This window comes from Diabrotica virgifera, chromosome 3, assembly GCF_917563875.1.
Source record: "Diabrotica virgifera virgifera chromosome 3, PGI_DIABVI_V3a".
Taxonomy (NCBI): Eukaryota; Metazoa; Arthropoda; class Insecta; order Coleoptera; family Chrysomelidae; genus Diabrotica; species Diabrotica virgifera.
Window position 1 is genome coordinate 277,523,049 of NC_065445.1, and position 24,467 is coordinate 277,547,515.

At 33.8% G+C, this 24,467-nt stretch overlaps 2 protein-coding genes across 7 annotated transcripts in view; one reads left to right on the forward strand and one right to left on the reverse strand.

Annotated features, from left to right (window-relative positions):
• Positions 1-24,467, reverse strand: part of LOC114331454 (atypical protein kinase C) — a 235,627-nt gene that overhangs the window by 40,734 nt on the left and 170,426 nt on the right. The window lies entirely within an intron of this gene.
• Positions 1,380-23,315, forward strand: LOC114331456 (uncharacterized). Of its 5 annotated transcripts, none has more exons than XM_028281042.2 (3): positions 1,380-1,636; positions 10,015-10,141; positions 12,797-13,173. In XM_028281042.2, the coding sequence occupies exons 1-3, from the start codon at positions 1,549-1,551 to the stop codon at positions 12,990-12,992; spliced, it is 411 nt and encodes a 136-aa protein (XP_028136843.2). In that variant the 5' UTR covers positions 1,380-1,548; the 3' UTR covers positions 12,993-13,173. The 5 variants fall into 5 exon arrangements, with proteins under 5 accessions (XP_028136843.2, XP_050502156.1, XP_050502155.1 ...); XM_050646199.1 differs by lacking the exons at positions 10,015-10,141; positions 12,797-13,173 and adding exons at positions 20,645-20,771; positions 22,925-23,315 and having other exon boundaries at positions 1,454-1,636; XM_050646198.1 differs by having other exon boundaries at positions 1,467-1,636; positions 10,000-10,141.

A 24,467-nucleotide genomic window follows, 5' to 3' on the forward strand; every position in this document is an offset into this window, starting at 1 on the left:
GTGGAGAAATGCAATTAGGGAAGCCGACCCCGCATAGGGATAAGGCAAAGAGAATGATAAATGATATTTTGGCATCTATGGTATACTAGTGACGTCATCCATCTGGGCGTGATAACGTAATCGATGATTTTTTAAATGAGAATAGGGGTCGTATGCTAGCTTATTTGAAAGGTTTTTCAATTCTCTATTCAGTATTATAAATATTTACATAATTATTTGTACAAGGTGTCCAATAATTTAATTTTTGGTCAATTTGTCAAATAATTTAATTTAATAAAAATTTTTTGGACACCCTGTATAAATAATTATGTAAATGTTTATATTACTTAATAGAGAATTGAAGAACCTTTCAAATGAGCTAGCACACGACCCGTATTCTCATTTAAAAAAATCATCGATTACGTCATCACGCCCAGATGGATGACGTCACTAGTATACCATATAGGCCACAATATCATAACTTAAAAATAAAAATCGATCTGTTTCGGGATTTTTCCTTAAAGTCGCCGGTTTACGAAGTAACGAATTTATTCCTTTCATTTGCACCATACTGTATACACATGCAACGCAACGGTGGAAAATAGTGTCGCGCACGCTTGATTAGCAATTAAAAAACAAAGGAGTTTTGAATATTGTATTGCAAAAAACTCTTCAGCATTTCATCAATCGATGTTTAAAGAATATCTACCTACTTTGGCAACATTCAAATTTTCAGTTTTCACATAGTTTTTGAGGGTTAAAAATGGCCGATTTGGCAATTTTTCAATTTTTAATCGGTTATATGTCAAAAACTATCAACTTTAGAGAAAAGTCACTAAAGACCTTTTCTGTTTGGAAAGATCCAAAAAACCTAAAAAACTTTGTTCTATGGAAAAAAAATAATTTTAGGAAAAAACAAAAAAAAAACGTTTTTTTTTACCCACTTTTGGTCCTGGCAACATGCAAATTTGTTAAAAGGAGTCCTTTTTGAGTAAGATTGGGCAAAAAATCCGGATCGGAATATTTTTCCTAGCGGATGCGCAGTGGCTTTCTGGACTAAGTGACTTTCTTGGGTGTGAATCTGTATTTTTAGTTTACTCCTCTTGGTTTAAAAATAAACCATAATACGTCACTAAAGAGTTCTAAAAACAATTGTTTTTTATATAAAAACAGACTAAAAATCTAAAAATTAAAGGAATAACGCAGAAAATACAAAAAAATCGCTGATATAATATAATTAACCTATGAAATTCCAATAGTGTCCAAATTTTATAAATGTTATTAGTGTCAAAATTTGATAACAGTGGAGTAAACTTGCCTGAGGTTGGACCAATAATTACAAACAAGCTTTACTTTAATTATCGATATTTATTTTAGCACCTACGTAACTTTTCGTTGTATTTTGATTCGACCACTAATAAAAATACTGGGTACATGTTAATCATACTACATTCTTCTAAAGTATTCTCAAAACAAATTTAAATTTAAACACCTCAGCGTGTATTTTCAGTCAGTCAAGATCAAGAATTCTCAGACGATCGACGATAGTGCATGTAGAAATAAACCAAAATGAAAACTATTTTGAGTTTGTTTTTGTGCGTCATTTTGGTTAGTGTAAACGCGTGGGTGGCTATTATACCAGCTGATCCGGCAACCGGTGAGTAATTATTAATTACATAGGTCTTAACTCTAAATAAATATAGTTAAATTAATTATTATCTGCCGTGAGTCCCTGTTCGGACTTGGCCATATATGGAAAATCAAGTTGCCCGCGAGAATTGGTACTATCCGTTTACAGAAGCGGATGAAGGTTACTGTGTTGTGTTGAAACAAATACGAGTTGAATACAGATATTGTGTATGTAAATACACACGTCAAAATAATCTAGGGGACACCATATTATTATGACTACCTGTGAATTTTTATAAAAAGCAACTATTCCACTAGGCACATTTTGTTTAAAAATTACTTTTAAATTTAATATTGTTATGTAATGTTACTGTTATACGTTAACTATAATATATTTAATAATAAACAGCAATAAAATATTGGAACATATTACATAATATTTATATGTTTTTTAATATTTTGTTGAATTCCTGACCTTAATCACATAAAAAATAGTTGGGAGCTTTTAAAACCAGAAATTTCCAGTGAAAAGGTCACAAACAAAACTGTTTTGATTAAAGTACTAATATATCATTAGAACCACAATGACAAATTAAAGCAAAGTGAATTTAGCTGCATTCAAAGTATGCCAGACTGGTACTAGCGGTAATGAAAGTTAAAGGGGGCTCAACAAAATATTAGAAAACATAAATATGGGATATTTTCAAATATTTTATTGTTATATATAATATATTTAATAATAAACAGCAATAAAACATTTGAAAATATCACATATTTATAGTTTTTTAATATTTTGTTGAGCCCCCTTTAACTTTGATTACCGCTAGTACCAGTCTGGCATACTTTGAATGCACTTAAATTCACTTCTTCTTTCCTCAATTTGTTATTGTGGTTTGAATGATTATTAGTTCTATAATCAAAACAAATTTGCTGGTAACCTTTTCACTGAAAATTTCTCATTTTAAAAGCTCCCAAATATTTTTTATGGGATTAAGGTCAGGAGTTCAATTAAATATTAAAAAATATATAAATATGTAATATTTTCAAATATTTTATTGCTATTTATTATTAAATATATTATAGTTAATGTATAACATTAACATTACATAACAATTTTACTAAAAAATGAATTTATTAACGTTTCGAAGCCCAAATCGGGTTTCGTTGTCAAAATACAAAATACTACTAATATTGTAGTATTTTGTATTTTGACTACGAAACCCGATTTGGGCTTCGAAACGTTAATAAATTCATTTTTTAGTAAAATTGTGGCTTATTTCCCATAGAAAATACTTAATTATAAAAATGCCACAAGGTAATAGCTTCAGAACAACATTACATAACAAATTTAAAAATAATTTTTAATCAAAATCTACTTAGTGGAATTGTTGATTTTTATACAAATTCATAGGTGGTCGTAATAATATGGCCAGGGACTGGCGTAACAGCTTTACATTAATGTTAGCTGCAAATACAAAAATAAATCCATGATTTTAATATTTTTTGTTGTTTTTTTCGATAATTGTACTAACTTGGACGGTAATGGTATAAGATAAGATAACAAGTTATATTTCTTTATCGGTAATTAATTTTGGATTTCTGTGTGGATTTTTATTAAGTTTTGCAATTGCCAATCATGGAGAGACATCATTTAAATCGCGAAATACAGTGGCGTGCTATCGGGATGCTTAGACCTGGCAGAAGTCAAAGAGACGTTGCTGAGGTCCTCCATCCGAACAGAAATGTCATTATTTGTGGTTAAGATTTCATGAAACTACTGACGTTGCTAAACGTCATACAGGTCGTACAAGAATAACCAACCAGATTAAAGACCGTTTTCTTAGGTTGCAGGCTTTGCGAGATCTCACTACAACTGCATCACGATTACAAATGAGGCTGCAAGAGACCTATCAGGTGTTTGAAAGTTGCCAAACCGTTAGAAATAAACTGCATGAAGTAGCTTTAAATGCTCGTAGTCCTGTTAAAGTGCCTGTGTTTTCCAGAGGAAATCGCGCTCATTGACTTCAGTGAGCACAAAAACACGCAAATTGGGTTAGACGTGAGTGAGCCTCTACTTTGTTCACAGATTAGTCCCGATTTGGATTTTCACCAGAAACGAGACAGACAAGAATTTGGAGACGATCTGGCAACGCTGAACGACTGACCACCGTGCAGAAGGTTCATAGACAGCAAGACGTCACTTTAATGGTATTGGGTGACATCCAAGGTTAATAGATTGGGCGTAGGTTGTCTCGTAACTATAGACCAATCAAGTGCTCGCTTTTTAAAGGCGGGAATACGTCACCCGTACGACACTTTTGAAATTGTCATAATTTTCAATGCTAATAAAAGGTTCAAAAACTTTGGTTTTGCAATATATTTTGGGATTTTTTTGGGTATAGATATATTAAGTGGTTCTTATATTGATAATTATATCAATTTTTCCCTTAAAAATCAATAGTCTTCTGACAAAAAAATAGAATTGATTTGAAGAGGATTTAACATTTATTGTGTGTTTTAAATGGAGATAACAGTTCAATTCGCACAAAAACCCAAAACAAAAAGTAGAAAAAGTTTAGCAAAATTAAATACTTATTATGGTTTTTCTGGAATGTGCAGCATTTTTATCATGTAGTCATAGGAAAAAAAACTAATAATATAAATAATTTATTTTTAGATAAAAATACAAAAAATTATTTGTCCTTCAAGCACTAATCCATTAAAAATGTACCATGTATACGTATTAATTAAAAATTAAACAATATTAAAGAAAATTATATAGAAATATGTATTCGGAAACGCAACCACAACATAAAAAAGAGGGTTAGGTTTGAACCACAAACAAAAACTGTCAAGTGTCAACCTTGACTTTGTCGTACGAGTGACGTAGTCCTTTTCTTCCCCCTCACTTCCGCCCACATAGTTACGAGACAACCTACCTCCTATCTATGAACCTTGGGTGACATCCCTCTTGGTGGAAGAACCAATCTCGTTTGCCTGGAACGGTTTCTAATTGCAACAGACTACCGCGATATTATTCTAGAATCTATTGTTGTATCCGCCTTTATATAAAAAGCTGGTTCCCAATTTCAATTAATAATGCGCGTCCACATACTGCCAGGGTTCTTCAAACATTCCTCGAAAATAATGAAATTGAGGTTTTATCATGGCCTGCACAATCGCCAGATTTAAACCCAAATAAGCATGTATGGGACATATTGGACAGACGCAGTACAAGTGAACAAGTGTTTGACGGCCTTTCAATGGAGTGGAGCAGAATACCGCAGCAATAAGATACTGACCATCTGATCATGAGTTAGCCTAACTAACAGATGTAGGGCAGTAATCAACAACCTTGGAGGTAGAGTTTGTTCAACAGTAAATGGTTGAATTCAATTAGTGCGGTCGTAAATATTATTAAATTTATCTGACCTGGCCCATTGTTAAGACCCACCCGGAGCGATAAGCCACCGAGGTAGACAGAGTTGGTCTTTTGCAATTAACACTGACTAGACGGTACTCCCATAATAAAGCCTGAAATAGATTTTACCTGAAACCGGGCCTTTTATACTATTATCGGTTAATCCAGGATGTTTATAGTGGTAACTAATTGAACTCAACCATTTACTGTAAAACATACCATAATACACTAGACTAATTTAACCTAAAGACAACTTTGTTGGGATTTGAGGGACAACAATTACAACCAATAACCAAAGTTCTTTATTGTAAAAACAAAAGTTTTTTTGGCAATTCAAGATGAAGTCCCACTTTCTTTTAGTGGTACTTTAAACTTTTACAATGGGAACCTTCTCTGGTTACACCTCCGAGGCTTCTACAATTTGCAAGCCATACGGATGCTGAGACTAAGGAAGATGAGGGAATTCTACAATTTACAATTCACGTCCCATCTGCTCAGCGCGGTAAAGTTCCAACGAGAATGGTTCCCTTCATACTCCACACAGAGTAAATGTAAATAAAAAATGAATAACCATTTTCAATTTCCTTGCAAAACGAAAACACAGCCGAACCATATTCTAGTCCAATCAGAGAGTGCTGGAAGCACCCCTACCGGTTTCGAAACTTATAAGTCTCTCATCAGGAGGCACATATGCTGCTCTCACTGATCCAACCAAAACAAAACCCCAGCGTGCAGTCCCGGATTGCAACGAACGAAATGGCATAGATGCCCTAGCGGCAACTGCTAGCAAAAAAACCAAGCTTTCACTCTAATGGCATATAAAACAACATAATGCTATTCTACATCCCACCAGAATGAAAACAATGGGAACCTTCTCTGGTTACACCTCCGAGGCTTCTACAATTTGCAAGCCATACGGATGCTGAGACTAAGGAAGATGAGGGAATTCTACAATTTACAATTCAGGTCCCATCTGCTCAGCGCGGTAAAGTTCCAACGAGAATGGTTCCCTTCATACTCCAGACAGAGTAAATGTAAATAAAAAATGAATAACCATTTTCAATTTCGTTGCAAAACGAAAACACAGCCGAACCATATTCTAGTCCAATCAGAGAGTACTGCAAGCACCCCTACCGGTTTCGAAACTTATTAGTCTCTCATCAGGAGGCACATATGCTGCTCTCACTGATCCAACCAAAACAAAACCCCAGCGTGCAGTCCCGGATTGCAACGAACGAAATGGCATAGATGCCCTAGCGGCAACTGCTAGCAAAAAGACCAAGCTTTCACTCTAATGGCATATAAAGCAACATAATGCTATTCTACATCCCACCAGAATGAAAACAATGGGAACCTTCTCTGGTTACACCTCCGAGGCTTCTACAATTTGCAAGCCATACGGATGCTGAGACTAAGGAAGATGAGGGAATTCTACAATTTACAATTCACGTCCCATCTGCTCAGCTGTACAAAACTTATCAGTCTTTTCAAATACGAATTAGTTGCTATTCTTTCAATATATTTACTGTCGATATTAAAATTTTTATAATTTTTTTCAAACGAATAACAGCAATAGATGCTCTTTATCTCTGCAATTGATTCACTTGGACAATGACTACATCGAAAAAGTTAAAAAGAGCTGTCAACAAAAAACTGGTTTTGACATAGCAGACAATGATCTCCAACTTTTTTTTATTTTACATAAAAAATACTTTCAATATGACAAAACAGTCAAATATTTATTTTATCTTTATCTGTTTGTTCCCGTTATTGTTCAAAGTTGCGCTGGATTATTTTTGGATGTATGGATCCCTTGTTGATATTTATGCCGTAACTTACTTATTCGTTTTAGCTTACATGAAAACACTTTCAATGGGTAAAAACCGTAAAATAACTTTCCGCACATCTTATATACGTTTTTGTTGTGCGTTGTTGTCCCTGTGAATTGTCTGTTTTCTTTTTGTTTTTGACCTTGTTCTCCAGCAGAAATAATGATTTTTTACTACTGTATCATGTTATTTAGGGGAAATCTTTAGGCTTCCGCTATTTTTGTACTTTTCAATTGTTGCTATTACTACAAACTAGTCATTTTACAATTTTACAATTTACAATAGTCATTACAAATACATACAATTTTTGGAATCTAATTACTTTTATTTCCTCACCTACCTTGTATACAACAATTGTACATATAATTTGGTATGGATCTACATCCACTAGTTGTCTATGTATATTTGTGAATATCTCGTTTTCTGAAAAACCTGGTTGTGATATTGATGTTATTAGAAGATATAGAATTCTTTAGTTACCTATTTTCATTGCAGACTTCAACCAATGAAGTTTGAAATGAAGATATAGCCAATTTTGGCGTTAAAGTTTTCTATTACATCTTGTGGTGGATAAATGTCTAGACAACTATATTATTTTTGAAAGTGTTGAATAAAATAGGTTGGCTAATAACGATTTCATTGAGAACATTAGGGATGGGAAAAACCTACCGGTTTAAACCTAAAACCGGTTTTTTTACTTCGCAATAACCGGCTTTACCGGTTGTTTTTTTGTCCCGGTTATAACCGGTTTTTTCTTTTTAAAGTAAAAACCGGTTATTAGGTTTTTACGGTGATTAGGATTAGGTTAGGTATTATTTTGGATCCCAATCATAATTATTATTCTCAAATAATTATTCCAAACAAAACCGTAATTCAAATTTTATTTTATTTTATAAAATACAGAAGCAAACTGAAAGTGCAATCTCACATCAGCCAGAAACAATTATTAAGTTTTATTATAATATTTTCTTAAAAAGGTATTTGTAATCATAATATTTACATAAGAAATGATCTGGTTGAATTAGACGCAAACATCATCTATTTTTCACACTTAACTCTTGACATTGAAAGTCAGTGAATGACTTTTTCTGATTACCAAAAATAATGCTCTGACTGTGAATATCGAATTACTGATTACGAATACGAATCTCCAAGAATTTCGCTACGTTTTCAAAACGATACTCTCATACAGGAGGTATTAAATGAGTTAAAATGTACCTATTCTACAAATATACAAACGTGTTAAAAGTAATACATGTTCTTTCGATAGTACTAATCTTGATCATATTGATATCGAGTCGAATGGAGTATCGCAAACTAAAGTGTATTGCAAATGTAACTTTGTAACCTATTGGATTAAAAAAACCGAAAACCGGTTTTTCCAAAAACCGTTTTTTTTTGGCCGGTTATATCCACCAGGTTAAACCTTAAGCAAAAAAACCGGTATAACCGAAAACCGTTTTTTTTTGGCCGGTTATATCCGCCAGGTTAAACCTTAAGCAAAAAAAACCGGTATAACCGAAAACCGGTGTTTTGTCAAAAACCGCCATCCCTAGAACACATCGAAAATATGTCTTAAAATTGTTCATAATAGAATCTATAATAAATCAGAGTCTTCACTACATTTATGCAGTCGTCGATTTCACTACGTATTTTTTATATCTAATTTTCGCCTGAAAGTTGTAAATACAAACTATAAGTTTGTAACTCTAAGTTAGTTCTGTCATTAAAAACTTCTTCTTTCTCATAATCCTTAGTGCCCTTCAGGGCGTCGTATGTCGGGTTCCGCCTTTTATCCATTTCTTCCAAGCGCTTCTATTGGTAGCCAGATGCGACTGGAAGAAATGGATAAAAGGCGGAACCCGTCATTAAAAACTTAAAAAGTATTTAAAGTAAAAAGATGAAGTTTTCGATCCTAATAGCATTATTAATAATATTTAAAAAATATTAAAATATTACTAAAAGATTTTTAAATTGAAAACTTATTGGTCCATTTCCTTGGTAACACCTCCAAGGCTTCTAAAATTTGCAAGCCAAATGGATGCTGAATCGAAGAAGACAAGAGGGAATTCAAAAAACTTACAATTCACGACCCCGTCTGTTCAGCTGGTAAATTCCAACAGAAAATGGACCTAGTTACTCGAGGGAGTAAAGACCAATATAAAAATAAAATAAAAATTTTATTTTTAATTTAGTTGCAATGCGAAGGCAAAACAATCTTATTTTTCAATTAGAATACAGAGCACAGTCCAGTCCTCTGAATCGCGATTTTCGGCTCTCATTGGAGCCTCATCGGAGAGAACGTAGGCTTGTTCTCCATACTCCAATTGATCAGCACCGAGAGCTTTTCCCACCCATTGCAACTGAAGTGAAAATATTAGGTGACTAGCGTCATCTGGCAATTAAAAGATGAAGATGAAGGTGCAATGGGTGGGAAAAGCACTCGGTGCTGATCAATTGGAGTATGGAGAACAAGCCTACGTTCTCTCCGATGAGGCTCCAATGAGAGCCGAAAATCGCGATTCAGAGGACTGGACTGTGCTCTGTATTCTAATTGAAAAATAAGATTGTTTTGCCTTCGCATTGCAACTGAATTAAAAATAAAATTTTTATTTTATTTTTATATTGGTCTTTACTCCCTCGAGTAACTAGGTCCATTTTCTGTTGGAATTTACCAGCTGAACAGACGGGGTCGTGAATTGTAAGTTTTTTGAATTCCCTCTTGTCTTCTTCGATTCAGCATCCATTTGGCTTGCAAATTTTAGAAGCCTTGGAGGTGTTACCAAGGAAATGGACCAATAAGTTTTCAATTTAAAAATCTTTTAGTAATATTTTAATATTTTTTAAATATTATTAATAATGCTATTAGGATCGAAAACTTCATCTTTTAATTGCCAGATGACGCTAGTCACCTAATATTTTCACTTCAGTTGCAATGGGTGGGAAAAGCTCTCGGTGCTGATCAATTGGAGTATGGAGAACAAGCCTACGTTCTCTCCGATGAGGCCCCAATAAGAGCCGAAAATCGCGATTCAGAGGACTGGACTGTGCTCCGTATTCTAATTGAAAAGTACGATTGTTTTGCCTTCGCATTGCAACTGAATTAAAAATAAAATTTTTATTTTATTTTTGTATTTAAAGTGTTTCATTTACCAGCACATCTTGGAGATTGCTACACAAACGAAAATAATCTCGGGGCCTTCACAGCAGGAGAGGAAAAAAGAATTGAAGGACAGTGTGCCATAGCAACTTGTTATGACGGAGGTGAAATTGGATTGACTGGGTAAGATTATTTGTTATTATTATTTAATTTACCTCTACATAATCTGTAGGACTGTAAGACTGGCATTTGAAGTCTTACCGTCGTTCTAAAGAAAACAGTAAAGAGACAAATTGCACTATTAATTAAACAATAAAGCAAAAGAGGTTCAAAGAAAAGAGAAAAGCACTCAAAATAAAATAGGACAACAAATGTAATTTATTTAACTTTCACTCATATCCCTAATTTGATTCATCTACATCTTTCCTTCTCATTGCTAGACATGTATGGTAGAAACAATGTATGGTAACCCTACACCAGAGTATGGTAGAAGGGATATGATTATATAATGCTAGACATGTGCAACTTTTTAAAATAGTGGAACCGACCAAATTTATCATATTCAGACCTATTCTGTAACTTTTAACAAATCGAAAAGAAATGGCAAAGTCGAATCGTGACTACCCGAAATCGTAATGTTGGATATCTATCGCGTCGTTTTCGTGTTTGGATTGACATTCCGTAACTCACATCGTAATCAGTGTAAATCGAAAACGTCAACTTCTATTTGATGCAGGAGGAGGTGGCAACACCACACTGCAAAATGAAATAAGTGTTCTGTGCGAAGAATTCATTAAAAAGAAATAGAAAGTTTGGTTAAGTTTGACAAATTTAACACAAGAATAAAAAATGGCAAGTGGAACACTGATTGGGAACACGAACACCGAAGAAAAAAACATCTGGTGAGCATTTATATTACATAGTCGACTTTACCTCTGAACCAGAATAACAAACGAGGAAGTGGCTCAAGCGTTCCAAAAAATAAAGAAAGGAAACGCAGTCGGATGATATTCCTGGGGAAGTATGGAGAGCATTGGGAGAGACAGGAATAAGTTGGTTAGCAGGTATATTTAATATAATTATGGAAGTTGGACAAATGCCAGGCGAATGGAGAAGCAGTATATTAGTACCTGTCTACAAAACAAGGGAGACATACAACAATATACAAACTACAGGGCTATAAAACTACTTAGCCACACCATGAAAATATGGGAGAGAGTAATTGATAGACGGATACGTGAAGAAACCGAAATATCCGATAATCAATTTGGCCCTGCGCAGGGCAGATCAACAACAGATGCAATTTTCATTGTAAGGCAACTGATGGAAAAATACAGGAATAAAGAGACCAACGCTCATATGGTATTCATTGATCTTGAGAAAGCATATGATAGAGTTCCTCGAGAGATTCTGTGGTGGGTACTCAATAAGAAAGGAGTCCCTGGCGAATATGTAAAGATTGTGAAATATATGTATGAGGGAGTAACGACTAGTGTTAGGACAGGTGTGGGAAAGACTGATAAATTTCAGGTGAAAGTAGGATTGCACCAAGGCTCGGTGCTTAGTCCTTATTTATTCTCATTAGTTTTGGACCAGATAACAGCGAAACTACAGGGTAGCATTCCATGCTGATGATGGAGTGTTAATAGGAAATAGTGAAAGACTTAGAACAAAAACTGGAACAGTGGAGACAAGCTCTGGAGGAAAAAGGTTTAAAATTTAGTAGGACAAAAACAGAGTATTTGGAATGTTCATTTAAAGATGGAGTTACTACAAATAAAATGGTATCTTTGGATGGTGAAATGATTGTGAAAAGCAATAGTTTTAAGTACCTAGGATCGGTATTACAGAGTAATGGAGAAATAGATGGAGATGCATGCAGTAGAATTAGGGCTGGATGGATGAAGTGGAAAGAAGCGAGTGGTGTGTTGTGTGACAGAAAAATTCCAATGAAGTTGAAGGGAAAATTCTATAAAACAGCCATAAGACCGGCTATGATGTACGGAACTGAGTGTTAAAAAAGGATAAAATTAGAAATGAGTATATTAGGGGAAGTCTAGGTGTGGCACCAATTGATGCCAAAATGAGAGAGCATAGGTAAGATGGTACGAAGAATAGCTGAAGTGCAGATTCCTGGAAGGAGTAGGAGACGAAGACCAAAGAAGACCTGGGGGGAGACGATAAGACACGACATGTTGGTAAAGGGGATTAACATTGATATGACCCCAGATAGAATTGTGTAGAGAAATGAAATTAGGGAAGCCGACCCCGCATAGGGATAAGGCAAAGAGAATGATGATCATGACTTTACCTCTGAACATAAAATATTACCGCACGGTAAAAACCTTTTTCCCTGCAAAAAATTTTGCTTTTTCATTTGAAACACACTAGATACGTTCAAATCTACACATTCAACTAGTAAATTAATTAGAGTAGCAATTCTTACAATGTTTAATGATTTCTATTAACTGATGCTGTATAATAATTATTGATATATAAAATTAAATATACAATTACCTAAATAAATGACAACACAGACTAAAATCGCTAATTAATTTAACAAATAAACGTCAAAACAACAATAATAATGCCAATGCGCAAGCGTCAAGACCGATTACGATGTCGAAATGTGATCTCGACAGAGCTTGTCTAGTCGAAATCAATTTCTACTCAAGTAGAGGTCGAGATGAGTTACAAAATACCAATTTCTACAAATTCCGATCCGACTTGCTGACCTCTATCCGATTTGTAGTTACAGAATTGGCCTGATTATTTGTATTACTAACTTTGCTTCAAGGCTATATGATATTATACAAGTACATCATATTTTTTTTTCAGATGTGGAACTGTACATGTAGAACCTCCGTTGAGAGTAATCCCTGGAGACTTGTCAAAACCATTTCCAGATTGTTGTTATGAAATAGTTGGCCCTGCTAATCACACCGAAGTAAATCCAGAAGACTGCGATCCTGACATTCGCAATTCCATTTTTGCAACTATAGACCTGCCAAGTACACAATCGATTGCAAAATGAACTACTTATAACGGAATATGCATTAAATAATCATGCGCTGAATGAAATTAACTGCTAAAATTAAAACTGTTACCAAAAGAGTCGAAGCACAAGAATGAAAAAAATATGGAAGATCCTGCTTATGATAACAAAATTTTTCTAATTCAATGTAAGCAAGTTTGAAAAAAGAAAATTTGTTAAACAATTGGTTTGTGTTTCATTTTAGATTTTTGACAGTCCCAATTAGATAATAGATATAGTTCTTCCATTCTATCTTTTCCCATGCATGCAATTATTCACCAATTACTTTTTATACTAGGTCTCTTTTTTACTCACAGAAACTAGTATTGCAAAAATTAAGCCGCTTGCCCATAGAAACCACAATAAGTTAATAATCAATGTCATTGATACCTTGTTTACTATGAATTTTGACGTTTATCATTTTCAGTGACAGAGACATTAGCACATTTGTTGTGTTTATTGGAATTTATAACTTATATTGTGTTTATTTTATAAAGCTATATTGTGTTACATATACATAGGAACATTGAGCTATTACAGTCCTGGAACCTTCACTTGTTGCAATGTTTATTATGTCAAGTGACGTTTAGAACGTCAGAAAATGTATAGAAACTGAACATTACCATAGAAAGTTGACAAATAATAGATCAGCTGTATTAAATCCAGCTCATCTAATTTTGATGTTTATAGTTGTCATTTTGTTAGTTGTAAAAGTTTTAATGTAATGTTTTAACTATTCTTGGTCTTTAAATAAAGTTATTTTAAAACAGAGTAATAATACTATTAACTAATGTATTTTTTGTACCTATCGAAATACAATTATTTTGAATAGTTTCTTGACAGTAACAACATGACAGGGATGAAAGTCACATCTGAGAACGGACCGAATTAGCCCAGAAGCATAGCAATTAGGTACCTACCCATGTGTCTAGTACGGTGGCTCTTACTGTATATTATACAGGGTGTTTCATTGGGAAACGGAAATACTTCAATGGTAAATAGAGGTCACCGAGCCGGTTCTAGATATACTGCATTTTTTGCCCTACCGACTTTTATAACCGAGTTACAGGGTATTTTATCGATTTTGCCCATTTCTTTCCTAAGCCATAACTTTAGAACCACTCTGTATATTTTTTTGATATTTGGTACACATATGTCTCATTCAAAACCCAAACGGCCGACATACCAACCATAAGAAATATCCAGGTCCGGATTAACAAAAAATGATAAAGTAATTGTGACCTTAAAACAACACCCTGTATATTGAAATTTTGAAAATCTGTTTGCATATTTGAAAAGAGCACAAAAAAGTAAGCTTAATGGTTCGCTTCAATTTTTCGGCAAGATAATTTTATGACTTTATATTTGAAATTATATTGAATTTTTTAAGAACTCTAAAGCTGGTATTATTAACTTTTAGTTATAAATTATTAAAATTAATGAATAAATACTCATTTTAAAAATAATCAATACTTATTTACCACATTGGAACGACCCAATCACTAATCACAAGAAAAATCCAGGTCCGGATTAGCAAAAAAATATAAAGTAATTGTGACCTTGAAACAACGCCCTGTATATTGAAATTTTGAAAATTTGTTTGCGTATTTTAAAAGAGCATAAAAAACTGCGTTAAAAGGTGCATGTCAAATTTTTGCGCAGATAATTTAATTAAGACAATTTTGAAATCATATTGATTAATTCTGTCAAGGTGACAAGAAGCTGCCAGAAAAATTAAGAACAATCCCAATAAAATTAGAAAATCTATTCAAAATCATTTAAAAAGAGCAAGGAAATGGATCGAACAAAATGGCGGACATTTTGAGCAACTGTTATAGTTCAAATATTTTTAATTTATGTTAAACTGTTGAATTGTTTCAACGATTTTTTTTATTAGATATAGCTGTTTTTTTTTAATTATTTACTAAATAATAAAAATATCCCAATTCTCGCAATTCTAATTTTTAATGATGTGCGTACAGCTACAAATCCAGAGAATCCATGAAGCCAGCGTAGTAAATAAGTATTAAGTATTTTTAAAATAAGTATTGATTCATTAACATTAAATTATTAAAAGTTAATAACACCTGGTTTTTAATTTCAGACTTGTTTAAAATTTCAATGTAATTTCAAAATTGATGTAATTAAAGTACTAGTACACTTTACAGGACCAAAAATAATCATTTTTTTCAAGAATTTTTTTCTCGGAAACAGTATTACAAATGAACATAAAACTTTTTACATATTAATCTCTAACTCTTAGAGAGTACAAAAAATATATCTTTTTTTTATTTATGCACGTACACTAATATTGTAGAGGGCGCAAAAGTCGAGGCCTAGAAAAATGATGGCGGACAGTTAATCTCAGGATTGGGATATCTGAACCAAAAAAATCGTACGGCATTTGAAAAAGGAAGGTTTCTTACGTGAAAATTTACCACAATTTAACCAAAAAATAAAAGATAAATATTTTTTAACCATGAAAAACTGAAGAAAAACGGGCGATTTTTTCACAAAATTTTTTCAAATTTCCGTAAAATATTTCTTTTGTGGAATTTTTCACTAACGGTGGTAAATTGTCACGTAAGAAACCTTCCCTTTTCAAATGCCGTACGATTTTTTTTGTTTCGGAGATCCCAATCCTGAGATTAACTGTCCGCCATCGGAGCTACTTTTTTTCGAGGCCTCAACTTTGGGGCCCTCTACAATATTAGTGTAAGTACACAAATAAAAAAGATATATTTTTTGTATTCTTTAAGAAATAGATATTAACATGTAAAAAGTTTTATGTTCATTTTTAATAAAGGTTCTGAGAAAAAAAATCTTGAAAAAATGCTAATTTTTGGTCTTCTAAAGTGTACTAGTACCTTAAATCAACGGCGCAAAAAATTAAAATAAACCTGTAATCACAGTTTTTTATGCTCTTTTAAAATGCGCAGACAAAATTTCAATATACAGGGTCTTGGGTGAAGGTCACAATTACTTTATATTTTTTTGTTAATCCGGACCTGGATTTTTCTTGTTATTAGTAATTGGGTCGTTCCAATGTGGTATTGATTATTTTTAAAATGAGTATTTATTCATTATGGTAGGGGGGCCCAAACGGGGATTTTGCAGTTACTCGAGCGAGTCAGATTATTACATGGGCAGAAACCTTGTAACCTGAAAATGTACCTCTACCATATATGGTCTCTTAATGCATTGGAGTTCGTTAAGGGGGGCCGAAAAAAAATTTATCCTTAGAAAAACTCCAGATCGTCAGATTAAGATATGGTAAGTTAAGTACATGCAAAACAGTGTATATTTCAAAAATCTGACGATTTGTGCGGTGCGTAAGGAAATGGGTGAGTCCCAAAATTTCACAAGAAAAAAGTGAATATTTCGCGAAATGAATGACAGATCGAAAAACTAGAAAATACGTACTCAATATTTTTCAAAATCTATCGAATGATACCAAACACGACTTCCCACGGAAAGGGGTGGGTGGTAAATTTAATATGTATTATAAATACGAATCCCGGGATATTTCGCGAAATGAACATCAGATCGGAAAACTGAAAAATACACTTATTCAATATTTTTAAAAAATCTATCGAATGGCACTAAACATGACCCCCACGTGGGTGGGGGGTTACTTTAAAATCTTAAATAGGAGCCTCCATTTTTTATTCCAGATTTGGATTCCTTACGTAAAAATAAGTAACTTTTATTCGAGACATTTTTTAGAATTATGGATAGATGGCGCTATAATCTAAAGAAACGATTGTTGAAAATGGAAAATTAAATTAAAAATGGACAAGTCCCCACTAAAATCAAAAACTTGAACTTTTTTTGGTTTTAGGACCTACTCTTCACAACCCAATAATAGGTCCCCAAAGCGCTCGAGTGACTGCACGTTTAGAATACTTTGCTCCCCTACCATTAACTTTCATAATTATTTATAACTAAAAGTTAATAATACCTGCTTTTTAATGTCATAGTTCTTAAAAAATTCAATATAATCTCAAAATTAAGTCATAAAACTGTCTGGCCGAAAAATTGAAGCGAACCATTAAACTTATTTTTTTGTGCTCTTTTCAAATATGCAAACATATTTTCAAAATTTGAATATACAGGGTGTTGTTTTAAGGTCACAATTACTTTATAATTTTTTGTTAATCCGGGCCTGGATTTGCTTATGGTTAGTATGTCGGTCGTTTGGGTTTTGAATGAGACATATGGATACCAAATATCAAAAAAATATACAGGGTGGTTCTAAAGTTATGGCTTAGGAAAGAAATGGGCACAATCGATAAAACACCCTGTAACTCGGTTATAAAAGTCGGTAGGGCAAAACATGTAGTATATCTAGAACCGGTTCGGTGACCTCTATTCACCGTTAAAGTATTTCCGTCTCCCAATGAAACACCCTGTATATATAGTAATATTAGGTATTATGTATGTATTCTACATGTTAAATATAAATGTACAATATAACTTTATGACATACGTCCACCGATAATAGCCATTTCCTAATTGACAGTACATATCAATGATTGTACATATCGACGTACGTTTCACTTAATGTTTTGATTTAACTTGTTTGAAAACGAATCATGACGTTTGTGCAAGCATATAATGGGACAACTATAGAAATATAGATTTCATATTGTAGTACCAAAGTTGCGGTGAAAAGAAATATTCTCTATAGATTCAACTGACTACTCATGAAAAAATATTTTAAATATTGTCCTTATAAATCAATAATCTAAGCATATATTTTCTTGTAAGACCAAACAGAACAGCACAAATAAAAGATAACCAAACAAAAAGAACAAAAAATATCCAATTGTCCAAAAATTAATATGAGACAGACAAGTAGACATTTAAAACGGGTAAATGAGAGCATAAAATACCTTTCCACAAAAATATCGACTACTTAAATGCGTTCTAAATTCCAGAAAACAAGCATTCACTCAAGGATAAGACAAGCAATAATATTTTTCCCTTTCACTCCTTATTCATAAATCAAAATGATCAATTATTGTTTTGATTCTGATTTTACAACTTAAGAACGCCAGAATTTAAAAATAAACGACGATGTAAAATTGTGTGGAGTTCAGTTATTTTAAAAGCAAAACAGCATACCAAAATACAAAATTGAAATTTTTAATATGCCTTCTATTTTGGTACAAGTTCATAGTTGCAGAAAAATAATCTCGGCGAGACTTTCAAAGAAATAAATATAATGTATGAAGATTATAAATGTCAAAATAAACGTATTTCAAACTGAAAATTTATGTTAATTCCCAATAAAAAATAGTAAATCGTATTAAAATGCTACAAGAAAATTGTTTCTAACCAATATTAAGAATATTTTTGAAGATATTAGAAGAAATATCAGCTATATATAAACTATTTGTTCCAAAACAAGACAAAAAATATTTTCCAAAGAATGGAATAAAATGAATAAAAGATGAATAAAAATCTATTTACTGTTTTTTACTGCCATTTGTATTGAAAATAACCAACCTTTTTTATGGCACGTATTTTATTTGAATACTGGCCTTATTTTTTTAAATCGTTAATTTAAGTATGTTCGCTATCAATTAAGATACAAATAATTTGCATACATTATTAGTATGTCTTAAAATAGAATTGCAGTGTTCATTCATATTTACATAGTGGTTTGAACGATCGTCCACAATTATTTCCTTTTATCTGCGAATCCGCGACACCTACTTACATAAAATAAATCTAGCATACACTGACGCATGCCATCACAAGCATTAAATTTAAAAATCAGTTCCTAATAATAAATGATTAGCAGAAATACTGATTCTACGAAAAATGTGTCAACTTCTAAAGACAGCAAATTCTTATATTTGCTTCGAAATTTCTTGTAGTCTCCGGTAGTATTTCATCGAATGAAGTTATAAAAAATTTGAATGAATATTTATATTTTGTTATTGTGTACTGTTTGCGTACGAGTGAAGGCATGGGTGGCAATTATTAAGGCTGATCCAAAAACAAGTATGTAAATATGTTTTTTTATTTGATTTCTATAAATTTATTATTTTATTTAAAGATCGCATTAAAATAGAGCCATAGGATGAAATCTATGATAACACATTGCAAAATGGTTAGGCATCAGGATCTCTACGAGTATCGTATGTTCGACATCAGAAACATGTAAAACTACTACTAAAAGAAAATAATGTGGACAGTCGAGATATGCGTATTATAATCAATCCGTACTAAAATAAATCAGAAAGCAACTGTTAGGATTAAAAACGAAAATATAGATATCAAAAAAGAGGAGTTAGACAAGAGTCCATATTGGCTGGATTGTTATTCAACCTTTACAGTGAAGTTATCTTCAAAGAAGCATTATCGGATGAAGGATCAACAAGCGGGAAAATCTTTAACAATAGGGCTTTTCATCGATTGTCATTTGTTTCGAGCTTCTGTCATGTGTCACATAATATTAATATATCTACGTCATACGTCTTTGGTTTGTATCATTGGTATATACCAATAACGTATGTCGTAGATATATTAATATTATGTGACACATGACAGAAGCTCGAAACAAATGACTGTGAATGAAAAGCCCTATATAAGATTGCCAGTTCATGACGGTATTTTAGCTGTCAGTCAGCTGTCAAATAGAGCAAATTCGATATGGGAAGCAATGGCAAGAATAAGTTTCCTTGTTGTAATATGAGATATTTGACAAGTTTGTCAACATTTGTTTCTCTTCTTTTTCTAAGGCACTACAGACCAAATTGAGCCTTGGCCTCCTTTATTTGATGCCTACATCCTTCTTTGTCTGTGGCTGCTCTTCTCCATACACGGACTCCTAAAAATGCTTGTGCATCGCTGCTTACTGTGCCTTCCCAGCGCTTTCTAGGCTTTTCAAATGGTCTCTTTCCCTGCATTCTAGCGCTCAGTGCTCTTTTTGGTAGCCTATCCTCTACCATTCTTATCACATGTCCGGCCCATTGCAATCTTTGTATTCTAATGAAGTCTGACAGGTGTGTTTCCTTATAAAGTTGATAAAGCTCGTTGTTGTATCGACTTCTGAAGATTCCGTTTTCCCTCATAGGTCCTAGTATTCTTCTCAGTACTTTCCTTTCGAATGTGTCGAGTTTGTTTTTGGATGATTCTTTCAGGACCCGTGCTTCTTGTTTCTTTTCTGGACATAATGATTTTGAAAGAGTGGCAAAACAGGGAGAACTATTTGTAGCTGTTAGGTTCCTTTGGATCCTTCTCTGGTTTTAGCAAGACGTTTCCCATGATCTTGGAATTTTGAAGGCTCCACATAATGCGGTGTAGGCTTTCAAGATCCATTCTTTCCCCATGTACGTAGTGAATATCTGATGCAATCTCGTCGCATGTTTGGCGCTCATTGTCAAAAAATTTTAATGGTTAAACAACCGGACATATTAAAAACATCTTCGTTCATCTGTGGCAGTAACAGATTATATGTTTTGTGTGATGGTTTCACAGACAGAAATAATGTTCTTATTTAACTCTATATTTCCGGATGTTTATCCGTTCAAAAGTTGTTCAAGAACCGTAGACATTTTAGATGATACATAATAATATATCATTACTGATCTATAAGTTGTGTTTGAGCTTTATGTAAATATTCTTATTTTATTTTTCAGCTCATCTTGGAGACTGTTATACAACGAGTCATAATCTTGGAGCTTTCACAGCAGGCGAGGAGAAAAGAATTGAAGGAAGATGTGCTGTGGCAGTATGTAGTGCTAGTGGGGATATTAGCCTAAGAGGGTAAGTGTACAACGGCAAATAATAATGGTTGTATAATCTACAGTATTCTGTTTTAAAATATTTTATGCATTGGTTAAATAACAAATAGATTCTACTTTCCGTTTATCTACTAGTTCTTCTTACTTCTAGTTCTTCGTTCTTAGTTCTCTGTTTTCCCCATTCTTCTTCTTTTGGTGCCTATTCGTTTCGAATATTGGCGATCATTCTGGCTATAATTATTTTATTAACATGCTTTAAATATACTAGTTGTTGTTGGAGAACCATTTCCTCAGGTTCTTTAACCATGATATTCTTCTTTTCCCAATTCCTCGCTTTCCGAATACTTTTCTTTGAAGGATTACCTTCAAGGTTTACTTTAAGATGAATGCATTTAGATTAATCTGTATTTAGTGCCGTTTCTCATTATATGTCCGAGATATTTTAACTTTCTCCTTTTAATGGTATACGTATACATCACCTCTCTTTCTTTGCCCACTCTTCGTAATACGGTCTCGTTGGTTATCTTGTCCGTCCATGATATCCTTAGGATTCGGCTGTATAGCCACATCTCGCCACTAATCCCCAGCATTACCGATTTAATTCCTTTTATCGAGATTTTTCTTGGTCTATCCATTTTTTATATCTTATATTAGTATTGCAGAATTTGTAGTATTTAAGTGTTCTTTCTTCCGCCATTTTCTGCCATTCTATCACCATCTTATCAAGATGTATCGCCTTAATGTCTTCTATTATTGTATTTGACTAACATCTTAACACTAACTTATCCCCTAATTTCTTAACCTCTCACTTCGAGCTTCAAGAAAATCTTTCCAAAATCCATTTATAGAATACATTTTAGGGATGCTTTTAGAACCCATGTCTCACTGTTCTTTGTTACGATCTTCTTCTTCTTCTTAGCCTTCTATCGTCCACGTTTGGACATAGGCCTCTCCCAACTCCTTCCATCGGTCTCTATCCTGAGCAACATATTTCCAATTCGTTCCGGCTACTCTTTTAATATCATCAACCCATCTCATCTGTGGTCTTCCTCTCGGTCGTTTACTTTGGTAAGGTCTCCAATGTTGTATCGTGGCATTCCAACGTTGGTCTTTTTGTCTAACAGTGTGGCCTGCAAAGCTCCATTTAAGTTTGGCAACTTTTGTTGTTATGTCCTCGACTTTTGTTTTTGATCTTACCCAGTCGCTCCTCTTTTTATCTGACAGTCGTATACCTAACATTGCTCTTTCCATAGCTCTTTCTGTTGTAGCTAGTTTATTCATATTTGCCTTGGTTAGGGTCCAGGTTTGACACCCATTTGGGTGTCAAACCTGGGTGTCAAACCTTTGTTACGATACTCTTAATCATTGTGTTTGTTTTCTTTTGAATTTGGGTTTGTTCTGATAATCCGATTTTTTCTTTTCCTGGTGATATTTCCGTCTTATGAAATGTTTTTGTCTTTTATGTCTTCTATTACTGCATGCTATACTCGCACTAGTTTATCCTCTTCCTCGTCTTTCTTAATCTCTTTCTCGTCTCCAGCTTTAAGCAAATTTTTTCAAAGTCGTTTTTAGACTATCTTTTAGGGATGTTAAAAATCACAGACTGCCATGGCTGGGACATGTTCACAAGAAGATACAAAATCAACAAAGAAAATATTGCAATGGAAACCGATAGACAGACGAATAAAGGGAGACTCAGAACGATATGGTTAGATAACGTAGAAGACGACCTGAAAACTATCAATGTAAGACAATGGATAAGAAGGACATAAAGGAGGTCTAAATGGAAGGACATAGCCAGGCGGGTTATGACGCCAAAAGAAGATGGCATTCCTTGCTTAATAACATTATGAACCCCCAAATTATCCATCTGAAACCAGATGAAGTTGCACAGTCTGAGCCATTAGAAACTTTTAGCTGTTTTTGGAGTCGATCTTCTTCTTTCAATTATTTCGTCTTGCAAACATTTTTTCACCTTGAAGGCTTTTGTTAATCTGTAATAGGTTGTTGCTCGTCTGATGAATAAAACCCTTCAATATCTTCCAGCTTTGAAAGGATGAGCACCTTGAAAGGCAAATCTAATACATATACCGAAAAATAGGTATACAAGAATTTTATGAACCACGATACCTTTTATTTTATCGAGTTACTAATTTCGCAATATTTTTATTGTAGTTGTGGAGTTAGAAGAGCAGCCTATCCTATAAGAGTACTACCTGGAGATTTATCCAAACCGTATCCAAGATGTTGTCACAGGATAGTGGGACCTAACAATGACACCGACAGTGACAACGAACGACCTCGGAATACCGGAAATGTAGTCCTGGCGGGTGCTTTTTTGAATCCTATGCTCTCAAGATAACATTTCCGAAGTTGATGTAAAAAACAAATCTGGTTCTAGAGATACTAAGCGTTTTATAGAAGCTGTTGTTAACGACTAAGTCCTATTTTTATGGCTGTGCTTTATAACTAGTAATTGTAAGTAATTTAACTCTAAAATGTACTATTTATTTATAAAAGTTGTACTTAAAAAAGTCAAATAAGTATTGAAGAAATAAAATTAAAAAAAAAATAAAAATGTAGTTCATTCTGTCTATTCACATTGAAACCCATCACCTAATTGTGGACTCCAAGGCCACAGTGGCATACGGCATACGAGAGTGTTAAGAGAACAGTACATACTATACCCATCAATGTGTGAGTTTGGTTTATCAGAATTTATCAGAAAAACTTATCCAATTAACGAGAATGACAATGTCTAATTTAAACGTCAGTGTTAGGATGCACGGAGAGAATTCTAGAACTTTTCGCATAAAGTATTGACTCACACAAGGGGATGGCCTGACTTACCTCCTATTTAGCACATTCACAGACACGACTGCATATGAAGTCACTTACTTCATACGAAGACGTATCTACATCTGAAGCGTGTCCGCGAATGTGTTAATAATGGGTGCGTTCGGACGACCACAGCGGCTGACTGTCAGCACAAATCGCCTGAGTTGTTGTGTCCAGCACTGATAGGGAAAGCTTAGTAAATCTCTCAGCGGCTGACCTCCAGCGGTGTCGTCTGAACGCTACCGCTTACTCAGCTGTCCAGCCGCTCCGAACACACCCGTTGCCTTGGAGAAGAATGTCCGAGATCCACGAATTAGAGGCGGCAGTACTATTTACAATAGATCAATAAAAATCTTAGCATATGCTGATGGCATTGACAAAATAGGGCGTAGCGTCATCAACGAAGACAAAACCAAGAACATGTTGGTTACTAAAGATCCTGCAGCAAATGGGGAACGGGAAATAGTCTTTGGAATCATATCTTTAAAGGTTTTGATAGCTTCACATTCCTTCGCTCGCTAGTGACTACTAACAACAAAACAAGCGAGGAATTTAAAACAAGAATGAACCTTACAAATAGGACATACTATGGACTCCAAATTCCAAAAACAATTCCACTCAAGAAACATCCAAAGAAAAACTAAAATTATTATATACAAAAATCTGCTGACAGGTCCTCAGATAGGGGGCAGAAACATGGACCCTTAACACAGAAATATGAAAGACTTTTGGGAATATTCGAGCGTAAAATACGCTCCAAACTATTTGGAGCTATAAACGGCCAAAGGCAGTGGCGCAAAAGATATAATTTCAGAGATATAACAACTCTTTAATGAATCAGACGTCGTAACGTTCGTTAAATCTCAGCGACTTAGATGAA

Coding starts and splice junctions, on each gene's coding strand:
- LOC114331456 (XM_050646198.1), top strand. CDS start 1,549: ATGAAAACTATTTTGAGTTTGTTTTTGTGCGTCATTTTGGTTAGTGTA. Junction 1,637..9,999: donor ACCAGCTGATCCGGCAACCG/GTGAGTAATTAT, acceptor TTGTATTTAAAG/TGTTTCATTTACCAGCACAT. Junction 10,142..12,796: donor GGTGAAATTGGATTGACTGG/GTAAGATTATTT, acceptor TTTTTTTTTCAG/ATGTGGAACTGTACATGTAG.